Genomic DNA, 14665 nt, shown 5'->3' with positions numbered 1-14665 from the left:
TTAGGCAACTGCCCTTTATTACCAACATTCCAACTAATCTTGCAAAGAATCAACTTTAAGTCAAGCTCATACATAGTAATTATTATGAGATTAAACACCTAAATTATTAGGAAAATATATTGTACCATTTAAAATTTTATTTTTATTATTATTATTTTTATGTAAATAGGGATCCCTCTTGCATTGCTAGATCTCACTATATAAATTGCACATTGACATTATGACATATCAATAATAATCTCTCTTAGAGAGATTCCTATACATTTCCAATAACATAATAAAAGATATGGGTATGATAGTGTTAGTATATGAAGAAAATGATGAAGAATACTAGAAAAATTTATATAGCGCTCAAAGTCTCATCACAATCAATGCCTTCCCTTTGAGATTTACCATCACCAACAAAACGCGCTTTATAGCGCTCAAAAGAGCCATCGGACTTGGTCTTGACACGAAACACCCATAAAGACCGAATGATATTAGCATTAGGAGGATGCGGTACCAAATCCCAAGTATGATTCTCAATTAAGGCATCAAATTCTTCTTTCATAACTAACTTCCAATTCGGGTCACGAAGGGCATGAAGGGGAGATTTGGGTAAAGGTGAAAAAGAAACAGACCAAGTTTGAGAGTAGTATTTGGGATTGGGTTTGAAAATACCATTTTAACTTTGCGTAGTTATACCGGTTGATGAGGATGAAGAGTTGGAAGATGAGGAAGGAGGAGGTGGGTTGATTGGGCTGCGTGAGGCAAGCCCAATAGAGAATGGGGAGGAAGGAAGGGGTTGGTGGACTGGGCTGCGCGAGGCAAGCCCAGTTGAGGGTGGGGAAGAGGGAGAGGACGGGGTTGGGGCAGGGCTGATAGGGGTAGGTCCAGTATGGGAGGAAGAGAGAAGTGGGGATTGGATTGGTACTGGGATGCGTGAGGCAGGCCCAGTAGGGGAAGGGGAAGATGGAGAGTGAGGGAGGGGAGTTGGGCCGGACAGGAAGATAGGCCCAGTTGAAGGAGGTTGGCAGAGGGAGGGGGAATCAGGTGTTGGGCTCAGAGATGGAGTAGGCCCAGAAGGTGGTGTATGGGCAGTTTTGAGCAAATAAAGGGGAATATGTTCATCTAAAAATTGGTAGTTTGGGAGAGATGAGAAAGATGATTGAGAAAAAGGAAAGGTGGCCTCATCAAAGAGAATATGCCGAGATATAATGATTTTATGGTATGAGAGATCATAGCACTTGTAACCCCTATGAGAAGAGGGATATCCTAAAAATACACATGGAGCGGAGCGTGGTTGAAGCTTGTGGATAGTAGTAGAGGGAAAAAGAGGAAAATATAAACATCCAAAAACCCGTAAATGAGTATATGTAGGAGACTTACGATATAGAACATGAGTGGGAGTGAGATTACCATGAAGTTTAGATGGAAGGATATTGAGGAGATAGGTGGCCGTGTTTAAGGCGTTAGGCCAAAAAGACGGGGGAAGGGAAGCATGACACAAAAGAGTGCGAATGATGTTATTGATGGAGCGAATTTTGCGTTCAAATTTGCCATTTTGAGAAGATGTGTAAGGACAAGAAAAACGAAGTGAAATGCCCCGACTAGTACAAAATTGACGAAACATATTATTGTCAAATTCACCCCCGTTATCGCATTGAAAAGATTTGATATTAAGCTCAAATTGGGTGTTAACAAAAACATTGAAATTCACAAATACATCATAAACTTGAGATTTGCGAAATAAAGGAAAAAAGTCCACAAAAAATTAGTATAATGATCAAGAAAAAGAACATAGTATTTATAACCCGATGGACTAGAAATTGGAGATGTCCACAAATCACTATGAATAATATCAAATGGTTTAGTACTCATAGACATAAAATTAACAAAAGGTAATTGAATGTGTTTCCCTAAAGGACAAGAATGACAAAAAAAATGAGAATTTTCATTACATTGAATTAAACGGGAAGAATACAAGGAGTTTTAAATCGCATTGCCCGGATGTCCTAAACGGGAATGCTAAATACTAGAAGAAATAGCGGAAAAAGCCGATGATGTGGAAGACGAAGGAGAAGCTCCATGAGTAGAAGGAAAAGGATAAAAATCACCCGTGCTATTAGATCTCAGAACGATGCTCCCTGTGGCCAAATTCTTCACAGAGAAGCCAAAAGGATCAAACTCAACAAAAACCATATTATCATGAGTGAATTTACGAACAGAAATAAGGTTTTTAATAAGTTTAGGTGCATGTAAAACATTTTTAAGAGTAAGGGATTTTTGGGAGGAAGGAAAAGAAATATGCCCGTGACCATGAACTGGAATTAAATTACTATTACCGACAACAATATCATTATTGAATTGATGCTTTAAAGGAAAATAAGGAAGTAAAGTACCTTGAGAGCGAGTCATGTGGGTGTAGCACCGGTATCCATATAAAATTGCTCATCCGGAGTAGACAAAGAGAGAGTATTCATAGCTTGATCGATGTCCGTAGGAATATAATTCATAGAAGCATGAGTCCCGGTGTGATAATTTTGTGCCAGTCGTGGACCAAGAAGATCATCAGAATACCCATTATTTGAAGAATAAGGAGGAGCCCAAGATGTAGTGGGAAAGGGGGCAGCAGGCTGGGCCCAATTGTGGCTGACCCAATTATTCCAATTAAGAGAAGGAGAAGATGGAAAGGAGGGTGGGCCTGAGTAGGTTCTGTTGGGCCGAAAAGAACTAAAAGAATTGGGCCTGTGTTGTGGCTGCTGCCAGGGGCCAGAAACATTGGCGGTGTGGCTGCCACAGTGGGTCCGGCAACCATGAAGAGAGTGGCGGTGGCCACCACGGTGGTGGGAAGGGCCGCGGTTGTTAAACAGAGCGGGATTTTCAGAAAGTACCTTTATTTGAAGTAATAAGAACTGAATCTTGAGCGGGAGAAGTATGCTTATGATTAGAGCGTTCTTCCAATTCCAACATAGAACGAAGAGTATCAAAAGAGGGAAGAGGATTCATATGTTGAACCAAAGACCGAAAATTTTTGTACTCCGAAGTCAACCCATGAAGAACTTGAAGAGCTAATCGATTATCGGTGATGGAAGTGCCAAGATTATTGAGAGAAGTGACAATACTTTCAAGTTCATTGCAATAGGACTTTACATTGGAAAAAGTGGATAGAGAAATGTCATAAAATTGAGATTCGAGATGAAGGATTCGAGATGTCTTATTATTTTGAAAATTTCTCTCAAGATGAGTTCAAGCATCAAAAGCACAATCATCGGGACGAACTATAGATTGAAGGAGAGAGGGACTAATGGAGCTATAAATCCATGTGCGAACAATGTCATCAAGACGTTGCCAATCGAAATCTTTAGAAACTAAAGCTTTAGAGGAGTCATCGAGAAGAATATGAGAATCCACAAGGTGAGCACGTCAATGAAGCTTGAATAAAGTGACCCAAGTATGGAAATTGGAACCATCTTCATTAAGTTGAATGGGAATACTTGTTTTAATGTTAGTAATCAAAGTAGCAGGATGAATTTTAGTGGGAGAGGCCATGGAGAAGAAAGATTAAAGAAAAGAAGAACAGAAAAAAATGGCGGCAGCTTTGGGTACAAGGGAGGGCTGGCCGGTTGCAAGGAGAGGGAAAGAGAGAGTCGAGATCAAAAACCGAAGCTTCTGATACCATGTAAGAATGACTCGGGTTGCCTTTCTCATTAAGATTAATGTTAATATATACAAGATTACCACTATACTTTAGGAAACTAAATATTTTCCTAATATTCTACATAATCACAAAAATTATACAAAAATATGCAAGAAATAAAAAAGATATTATTCTAAGATATTCTAATATTCTAATAGTTTTTATTTTCTAAACATATTTTGGTCTATAAAACTGCTTTCATACAATTTTAATTTTAAAAAAGTTTTTTTCTTACGTTAATATTTAATTTTTTAATCAATTATGATGAATTTAAAATTTTAAAATTTATTTTAATAAGCTAATTTACACGACTGACACTATACTAATACGACTAAAATTAAACTAAAATGACTATTAATATACTAATATGACAAATATTATACTTCTACTATACTATTACGAATAACAATATGCTAACACTAAACTAATAAAACTTTTATAAACTGGATATATGATATGTTTATAATTCATGTTTCACAACTCACATGTAGATTATAATGAACACTTCAATAAAGCGAGATCTTTATTAATTGTGTTATACACAATTAAAAATACTAATTAAGTATTAAACTAGTGTATTTCATAGGCTATGGAAACCATTTGGCGTTTGAAGATGTTATACTCTCGGACAATTTGGACTCATGTCAAATTTGGGTTGCCTTATTTTGGACTCGGATTGATTTTTGATGGGTTTATATTGACTGCGGGTTTTTTTCAATTCATATGGACTTTTAAACGCATAAATTAGTTATTCAAATCAAGCTGTGTCCAATTTGTTGCTAAGTTGATCATCAAGAACTATTTAATATCCCGCTCAAAATTAGGGTCTAAGTGAGATGAGGTGACGGACATTTTATACCCGTATGGTCGTATCCCCTTCAAAACGAGTGAGGAATGCGGTCCATTTTACCCAAAAGGTGATCAAATTCGTTGCTAAGTTTAGGGGTGAAAGTTTGGTTTTTTAGTTTGGACTCTATACAAATCCAAATCAAACCGAATAAAATTCGGTTTTGATATTTTCAGTCCAAATCCAAATCACAATATTTATAATCCATATTGAACCGAACTGAATTTTAAAATACCAATCTAAATTGAACTGAATAGACCGAATTACACCGATTCATATATTTTGCACCGAAAAGCAAATTTGCATGTATTATTTCAAACTTATTCTTTTTAAAGCTCCTAAATAGATATTAATAATTTTAGGGTTTTTAATTTGAACAAGTAAAAAACTTTTAACAAAAATTTAAAAATAAGGGCGAAAATTCAAAAAATCAAATGGAAGATATAACATGCCTTTAACATTTCGGTTTTTCGGTTTTGTTAGACCCTAGACCGAGTTCAAACCGAACACTAAATTATAATTAAAATTCAGTCCAAATCAAACCAAATTTAAAATATAGTCAAACCAAATTATTTATTCGATTTGGTTTGGTTCGGTGTTCGATTTTTCACCAAATTAATTACTCCCCTAGCTAAGTTGATATTATGACAGTGAAAAGGAGAAATTTTCTAGTCTCTTTATGTCCGTTGTTTTGTAATATGAGATTGAAAAATACATAAATAAACAAAAATTTTTGTATAAGATGGTTTGACCGTGAGACGCACCTCATACAATAACCCAATAAAACAAATTTTTAGCATATTGAACTTTTTATTTTAAGGTCGTATTATCAATAGACGGTCTCTTATAAGAGTAGCTCTAAAATAAAATTTTAAAAATTGTTGTTATTAATGTATGAGAAAAATAAAACAATAATTAAAAAAGAGCAAACACACTTTATTCCATAAATTATGCTCATATTGGTTAAACAACATAGGTAGGGAAATCATAAACTAAGAGAAGTACGTAATGAGCATTATCATCATGATTATTAATTACAAATAAACATGACTATTTATTAGAGAAAATAAACAACACTTCATCATCATCATCAAATTTAAAGGGAATATGAGAACAGTGATGATTGAATAGATGAGGTAAAAAGCTACAGAAATGTTCAACGGAAAGTAGCCCAAGCCTTGAGACCATCAATCTCAGCAGTACATTTTCCACCAAGAATTGGGTCTTCAACCTCAGATTTGCTACCAGATAAACCCAGTTTCACTTCCACTACATTCCAATCAATTGGACCAGTTGGTCCAGCTTCAGCATAGGCCTATACATACATATAACAAATATATTTAGTTAATATTTAATTAATAACCCATGCATGTGCATGTATCTAAAAATATATAGTATTGAAATTAATGTGATTGGATTATGCTGCAAAATATCTTATTTTTATTTTTGCTGGTAGGGTTGTTTGTTTTGTTCATCTTTCACTCTCAGAGTAAAATATTAAAAACGCCTTTAAAAATTTAAAATATAATAAATTATACAATTCTTCTTATTATTAGTCATTTTTTTAATTGAGCAACACTTTAAAATTGTAGTTCATCACTTTAATATACTAATTATATATGGGTCAAGCTAATAATCATAGTCTTATCATTAGATCGTCTCATTTAAAATTTTTTTTAAATAATAGAATAGTCCTTTTGCATGAAAATATACGTTTTGAGCCCCAAAAGTTAAAGATTCTGAACAATATATAGCCTGTGTTGGCCTTGCTAATCGACGACTATGACTAATTAGTTATTAAGTTAGTGCGTGGTAATCGCAGTTGCAGAATAATAATGCGATAATAAATGGTTATTATAACTCCTAAATATATATATATATATATATATATATATATATATATATATATATATATAAATATATATATATATATATATATATATATATATATATATATATATAAAGGGTGGTATATAGTAATAGAATAAAAGAATACCTTTTGGGCAGCAGTATCAAAAGCCACAACCCACTTACGAGCAGTAGAGTCAGGACCATCAGCATAGGCAACACCCCACTTAACACCAGCAGGAAGATCACCTCTTTGAGTAGGGACACCGTAAGTCCATGGTGCAATGGCGGGCAGGACAGTGACTGCCCGACCTGCCCAAAAATGTTCTCTCTCAAGTCTGGTCACCAACTTAGTTGTAAGATTAGTGCAGCTTGTTTGCAAATCAACTGTGTTTGAAGCCTTAGCCTCTAAATCCCTCTTAATCTTATCATGATCAGCATTCTTATCCTCCACACCATACACTTGTGCTTCAATTTCCGCCATCTTAATTAAACCTTTTTGCTTGATTAAACTGCATGCCAATTAGATTAATTAAATACTCATCAAAGTCAAAGTAAAAATAGACAATATTTTTAAAGACCACCTGGCCAGGGGCGGATTTATAAAAAAAATTAAATAATGTCGATAATATTTAAAAGATGTGCTAAATTAACATGGTTTGATTCTGTGTCAATGCTATCACATAATGAAGCTTATACTAATTTCATCGGTTAAACCAAACATATATTAGCATCTATAGGTATATGATTTTATATATAATAAGTTGAATGTTGTCAGTTCACAGTATTGATGGCCATGGATCCACCCTTATTGAATGAAGGCCCGTGTAATTTCAAAAATTATAATATTTTTCAAATAATTTTATATCTTAAAACACTTAGCATACATTAAATAAGTTATTATAAATTAAAACCTTAAATTTTTTGAAATCTTATGCGGTCCAACATGTTAAACATGTTTAAAACCTCTACTTTATTAAGAAATTCTTAATTATTGAGAGAATTGAAGGGATTCAAGAGCTTACCTTAACGTATACTTTGATGAGATCCTTTTTACTGATTGTTGCAATGCATGGAGGAGCTTCACAATGCCCTATTTATAGAAAAATTCATTCGTATATCCTATTTAATTTTTATTTATTGTATTTGGAGTATATTTTTTTCTTTTAAAAAAAGCTAGGAATCACGTTGGAAGTTTCGTCAATTTAAAATGTATATTTATGCCATTTCTTTTAGTTTGTTCACACTTTAATTCTTTGACCTATATTTTTAAAAAATTGTTTTTCAGTGAGACGAATTTAAATAAATATTTTATATTTCTATAATATATAGAGATGGACTATTTGACTCATGTATATGATGCGTCTCAAACAACTATTTGTTTACTTCCTTCGTTATCTGAAATATAACTATATTCCCGTGAAGAATATTTTATTTCGAGAGAGAAAAATTATATGCATGAATTTTCATTGATATTTTCTTTAGATAATTTTTTATGAAATGTATTATAAAATATGTAAAAAAAATAGAAACATCAAATGAAATCGAAGGGAGTATAAATTATTTTAGGACATATTCAGCAGGTTATAATAACATCAAATGAAACTAATTTTAGAGTCTAAATCTAATTTTTTAGACCCAATGGGTTTATTTGGGTAAAAAGAAATAAAAGGGTTTGGATCTAACTGAAGGTCTTTAGGTCCAAACACATCCTAGACGAGTTTCTTTAGACCCATTTGAGACGTAGACCCCCAAACTCGTTCTAGATTTAAATCATTTAAAATCCAAAACTATTTCAAAATTCTTTAAAAAAAAAACTATATTATATTTAAGCATTTTTAATTGGTGTTTTTACAAAAAAGTCTTTCAAAAAAAACTATTCTCATTTTTAATTTAAGTATTTTTAATTGATGTTTCTACAAAAAATCTTTAATATTTATATCATTTATTTTAGAGATAATTAACTCTAGGCTTCCTATTTATAATTTTGATGCTTATAATCTCACATATATTTTTTAATACTTATAATTCTTACATATTTCATATTATTTAATTTTATTTTAATATTTTTATATTATTCTCTACACATATTTTTTACTAACTTTATCTTAATTTTTTATTACTGGCATTTGAAACACTCTACTTTTCTTTATCTACCAAATGAAATATTCTATTATGGGAACATGAACATGAAGGGAGTATATTTTATACTTATTCTTGATACATTAAGATTTGCAATCATTATTTTATGCAAATAAATTAAATTATGGATGTACTCTTTTATAGTTTAATTTATTTATTGAAAACTCCAATACAATTCATAACTTTAATTAAATTATACGTTCACAACTATAATTATTAAAAAATTAATTGGGATAAGTCCGATAATTATACATTAATTAATAACTCCAATACAGTCATAGCTATTTTGTCCATACATTTAGGACTTATCTTTAGTTCAATTGCCATGTGGCCCTTATTTAGAGTACTCATTCATGATTGCCAATTTCACAAATAAGTGTTAGTCGGCGCACGTACCCCCACTTTTCTTCGGTAGACAACGTGAAACACGAGTGTGTAGGTCGATGTCATGTTTGTCCCCACTTTCATTTCGCTAGATATAACTACAAAAGGCATTAGGCATACAAACAACGAACTATTGAAAGCAATCAAAACTATAATAATTAAATGCCTTTTACGGTTCATTATACTTGCTATTGACAGTGACATTTGCCACATAACATATCACAATTAAATGCGAATATTTCGAAACGGGTATTATCTTAGCTAGAGAATATACAACTTTAATTTCCTCTAGGAGAATTAACCATACAAGATTTGATTCTTGTTAATCTCTTTTATTCTCAATTTACGTTATAAGTTGTAATCAATTTATTTTCTTAAACAAATAGTATAATTAGCGGTGATTATATATAATTATATTTCATAAATTTCATAAATTATAACTTAACAACTATCAATAAACTTGTAAAATTGATTCATATTGTGATTGATGGGACTAGACAATTGAATGCATAGAGGGTTATCCTATCCCTCTCAATAGTATCACTTTTGTATACATTCACATCTTGCACTATATATAAGTGCAAGTTCCGCAATGCTTTGAGTGTGAATGTAATAGAAGCTAAGATAAACTGATATAAGTTTATTTTCTATACTACTTTTCTCCTCATATTCTCCCTACTTTTTAACAATTCAATTATTACTTTTTTTTTTGTCTTCTCCATTAATTGCATCTTGATATCATAATTAAAATTGCACGAATTTGTTTTTGGATATCATCTCAAAATGGTTAGTGGGCCATTAAATTTGACAAAAAACAGACAATACTTTACTACGTGGATCATTTACGCTTAGTGAGCCCATCATTTTGATTGAGAATACTGAAAAATGTGTTACATATGATAGAGCTATGAACCATTTTTGTTGTTATATGCAGTCCATATGCAGGCCACCTCTTCAACATCAAGGCATCAAGTAACCAAATTCCAAATGACAAAAGAACATAAAACTTAATCCATCAATACAATATCAAAACTTATAATCAGTACAATCTATGCTTGTTTCCTCTAGATTTACTCATTAAATTTTTTAAGAAATAAGTCTCTATATATATGGCTATCAATTAAATAAGCAAAAAAATCTCCATAGTAAAAGAGAGTTTAATAACTAAAAGTTAAGAATTAACATAAATTTATATTTGTCCATGTTTGTGAAAAAATGTTGCGTATCGTATCTAGGTTATAAAGAAAATAATATGATGATTAATAAAGCATTTTAAATTATTAGACAATTATACCATTTTTGATGGAATATAATATACATATGATGGTTTAGGGTTTTTAACAAAAATTTAATTTGATGGTTGAAATTTTAAATATGTTAGAATTTTGAAAATAGATCTGAGCAGTTCAAACAAAGACCTTTGTAAGAATATCAACCCTTTTCTTTTGACCTTACAAACGGTAAAATGATGATTTTGCTTTTGAAGTTCTCCTTTACAAAAAAAATATTATTGCTTAATATTTTTTTTTTGAGATGGATTGCTTAATAGTTAATACTTTTATAGACGGTGCAAATAGTCTTTCCTCAAACAAAATCATGCCAACTTTACCTTGATAAAAAAAACAGTAGTAACTATTTAAAAAAAACTATTAAGCAATTAGGATTTTTTTTGAATTCACTCTTCAGCTAAGTGGTTTTTTTACTTCTTTTATTCTAAAGAAATAGCTTATGTACATAAAGTTAAAGGGATGTCTTTATAAATAGCATTTTTTATAATTTTAGCTTATTTTGATATAAATACATATTTAACATGTCAAATAATCTAATTTTAGTATTTGATAAATTAACTTGTTGAAATAAATAGATTTATAAATAAACTATTTTTAAATAAACAACTCCAACCAATATTTTTATCAAATCAATTAATTCAACCAATTAATAAAATAAACTAATCAAATAAGCTAGTTTAGTTATGTCACTCTTATTAGATTAGACTAAAGCATTCCAATAATTGTGCTCAAACCATCACTAAACTAAAATATTCTATCTTTGTCATTTTTATTTGTGAAATTGACAATCATGAATGAGTACATTAAATAAGGGCCACATGGCAATTGAACTAAAGATAAGTCCTAAATGTATGGACAAAATAGCTATGACTGTATTGGAGTTATTAATTAACGTATAATTATCGGACTTATCACAATTAATTTTTTAATAATTATAGTTGTGAACGTATAATTTAATTAAAGTTATGAATTGTATTGGAGTTTTCAATAAATAAATTAAACTATAAAAGAGTACATCCATAATTTAATTTATTTGCATAAAATAATGATTGCAAATCTTAATGTATCAAGAATAAGTATAAAATATACTCCCTTCATGTTCATGTTCCCATAATAGAATATTTCATTTGGTAGATAAAGAAAAGTAGAGTGTTTCAAATGCCAATTAAGATAAAGTTAGTAAAAAATATGTGTAGAGAATAATATAAAAATATTAAAATAAAATTAAATAATATGAAATATGTAAGAATTATAAGTATTAAAAAATATATGTGAGATTATAAGCATCAAAATTATAAATAGGAAGCCTAGAGTTAATTATCTCTAAAATAAATGATATAAATATTAAAGATTTTTTGTAGAAACATCAATTAAAATACTTAAATTAAAAATGAGAATAGTTTTTTTTGAAAGACTTTTTTGTAAAAACACCAATTAAAAATGCTTAAATATAATATAGTTTTTTTTTAAAGAATTTTGAAATAGTTTTGGATTTTAAATGACTTAAATCTAGAACGAGTTTGGGGGTCTACGTCTCAAATGGGTCTAAAGAAACTCGTCTAGGATGTGTTTGGACCTAAAGACCTAAGACCTTCAGTTAGATCCAAACCCTTTTATTTCTTTTTACCCAAATAAATCCATTGGGTCTAAAAAATTAGATTTAGACTCTAAAATTAGTTTCATTTGATGTTATTATAACCTGCTGAATATGTCCTAAAATAATTTATACTCCCTTCGATTTCATTTGATGTTTCTATTTTTTTTACATATTTTATAATACATTTCATAAAAAATTATCTAAAGAAAATATCAATGAAAATTCATGCATATAATTTTTCTCTCTCGAAATAAAATATTCTTCACGGGAATATAGTTATATTTCAGATAACGAAGGAAGTAAACAAATAGTTGTTTGAGACGCATCATATACATGAGTCAAATAGTCCATCTCTATATATTATAGAAATATAAAATATTTATTTAAATTCGTCTCACTGAAAAACAATTTTTTAAAAATATAGGTCAAAGAATTAAAGTGTGAACAAACTAAAAGAAATGGCATAAATATACATTTTAAATTGACGAAACTTCCAACGTGATTCCTAGCTTTTTTTAAAAGAAAAAAATATACTCCAAATACAATAAATAAAAATTAAATAGGATATACGAATGAATTTTTCTATAAATAGGGCATTGTGAAGCTCCTCCATGCATTGCAACAATCAGTAAAAAGGATCTCATCAAAGTATACGTTAAGGTAAGCTCTTGAATCCCTTCAATTCTCTCAATAATTAAGAATTTCTTAATAAAGTAGAGGTTTTAAACATGTTTAACATGTTGGACCGCATAAGATTTCAAAAAATTTAAGGTTTTAATTTATAATAACTTATTTAATGTATGCTAAGTGTTTTAAGATATAAAATTATTTGAAAAATATTATAATTTTTGAAATTACACGGGCCTTCATTCAATAAGGGTGGATCCATGGCCATCAATACTGTGAACTGACAACATTCAACTTATTATATATAAAATCATATACCTATAGATGCTAATATATGTTTGGTTTAACCGATGAAATTAGTATAAGCTTCATTATGTGATAGCATTGACACAGAATCAAACCATGTTAATTTAGCACATCTTTTAAATATTATCGACATTATTTAATTTTTTTTATAAATCCGCCCCTGGCCAGGTGGTCTTTAAAAATATTGTCTATTTTTACTTTGACTTTGATGAGTATTTAATTAATCTAATTGGCATGCAGTTTAATCAAGCAAAAAGGTTTAATTAAGATGGCGGAAATTGAAGCACAAGTGTATGGTGTGGAGGATAAGAATGCTGATCATGATAAGATTAAGAGGGATTTAGAGGCTAAGGCTTCAAACACAGTTGATTTGCAAACAAGCTGCACTAATCTTACAACTAAGTTGGTGACCAGACTTGAGAGAGAACATTTTTGGGCAGGTCGGGCAGTCACTGTCCTGCCCGCCATTGCACCATGGACTTACGGTGTCCCTACTCAAAGAGGTGATCTTCCTGCTGGTGTTAAGTGGGGTGTTGCCTATGCTGATGGTCCTGACTCTACTGCTCGTAAGTGGGTTGTGGCTTTTGATACTGCTGCCCAAAAGGTATTCTTTTATTCTATTACTATATACCACCCTTTATATATATATATATATATATATATATATATATATATATATATATATATATATATATATATATATATATATATATATATATATATATATATATATATATATATATATTTAGGAGTTATAATAACCATTTATTATCGCATTATTATTCTGCAACTGCGATTACCACGCACTAACTTAATAACTAATTAGTCATAGTCGTCGATTAGCAAGGCCAACACAGGCTATATATTGTTCAGAATCTTTAACTTTTGGGGCTCAAAACGTATATTTTCATGCAAAAGGACTATTCTATTATTTAAAAAAAATTTTAAATGAGACGATCTAATGATAAGACTATGATTATTAGCTTGACCCATATATAATTAGTATATTAAAGTGATGAACTACAATTTTAAAGTGTTGCTCAATTAAAAAAATGACTAATAATAAGAAGAATTGTATAATTTATTATATTTTAAATTTTTAAAGGCGTTTTTAATATTTTACTCTGAGAGTGAAAGATGAACAAAACAAACAACCCTACCAGCAAAAATAAAAATAAGATATTTTGCAGCATAATCCAATCACATTAATTTCAATACTATATATTTTTAGATACATGCACATGCATGGGTTATTAATTAAATATTAACTAAATATATTTGTTATATGTATGTATAGGCCTATGCTGAAGCTGGACCAACTGGTCCAATTGATTGGAATGTAGTGGAAGTGAAACTGGGTTTATCTGGTAGCAAATCTGAGGTTGAAGACCCAATTCTTGGTGGAAAATGTACTGCTGAGATTGATGGTCTCAAGGCTTGGGCTACTTTCCGTTGAACATTTCTGTAGCTTTTTACCTCATCTATTCAATCATCACTGTTCTCATATTCCCTTTAAATTTGATGATGATGATGAAGTGTTGTTTATTTTCTCTAATAAATAGTCATGTTTATTTGTAATTAATAATCATGATGATAATGCTCATTACGTACTTCTCTTAGTTTATGATTTCCCTACCTATGTTGTTTAACCAATATGAGCATAATTTATGGAATAAAGTGTGTTTGCTCTTTTTTAATTATTGTTTTATTTTTCTCATACATTAATAACAACAATTTTTAAAATTTTATTTTAGAGCTACTCTTATAAGAGACCGTCTATTGATAATACGACCTTAAAATAAAAAGTTCAATATGCTAAAAATTTGTTTTATTGGGTTATTGTATGAGGTGCGTCTCACGGTCAAACCATCTTATACAAAAATTTTTGTTTATTTATGTATTTTTCAGTCTCATATTACAAAACAACGGACATAAAGAGACTAGAA

The 14665-nt window shown here is 30.3% G+C and overlaps 2 protein-coding genes across 2 annotated transcripts; one reads left to right on the top strand and one right to left on the bottom strand.

Moving 5' to 3' along the window:
* Positions 1-5438: 5438 nt before the first annotated feature.
* On the bottom strand, positions 5439-7595 carry LOC130826925 (uncharacterized). The gene is made up of 3 exons (XM_057692558.1): positions 7400-7595; positions 6523-6886; positions 5439-5841 (listed from the first exon to the last, which is right to left on the bottom strand). Exons 2-3 carry the CDS (start codon positions 6856-6858, stop codon positions 5683-5685), a joined length of 495 nt encoding a protein of 164 aa, XP_057548541.1. The 5' UTR covers positions 6859-6886; positions 7400-7595; the 3' UTR covers positions 5439-5682.
* A 4655-nt stretch (positions 7596-12250) lies between these two features.
* On the top strand, positions 12251-14419 carry LOC130827111 (uncharacterized). The gene is made up of 3 exons (XM_057692734.1): positions 12251-12446; positions 12960-13323; positions 14017-14419. Exons 2-3 carry the CDS (start codon positions 12988-12990, stop codon positions 14173-14175), a joined length of 495 nt encoding a protein of 164 aa, XP_057548717.1. The 5' UTR covers positions 12251-12446; positions 12960-12987; the 3' UTR covers positions 14176-14419.
* The last annotated feature ends 246 nt before the right edge of the window (positions 14420-14665 follow it).

This window comes from Amaranthus tricolor, chromosome 1 (genome assembly GCF_026212465.1).
Source record: "Amaranthus tricolor cultivar Red isolate AtriRed21 chromosome 1, ASM2621246v1, whole genome shotgun sequence".
NCBI classification, from domain to species: Eukaryota; Viridiplantae; Streptophyta; class Magnoliopsida; order Caryophyllales; family Amaranthaceae; genus Amaranthus; species Amaranthus tricolor.
Note: the sequence above shows the minus strand (reverse complement) of the source record. Positions and strands in the feature narration are given on the sequence as shown.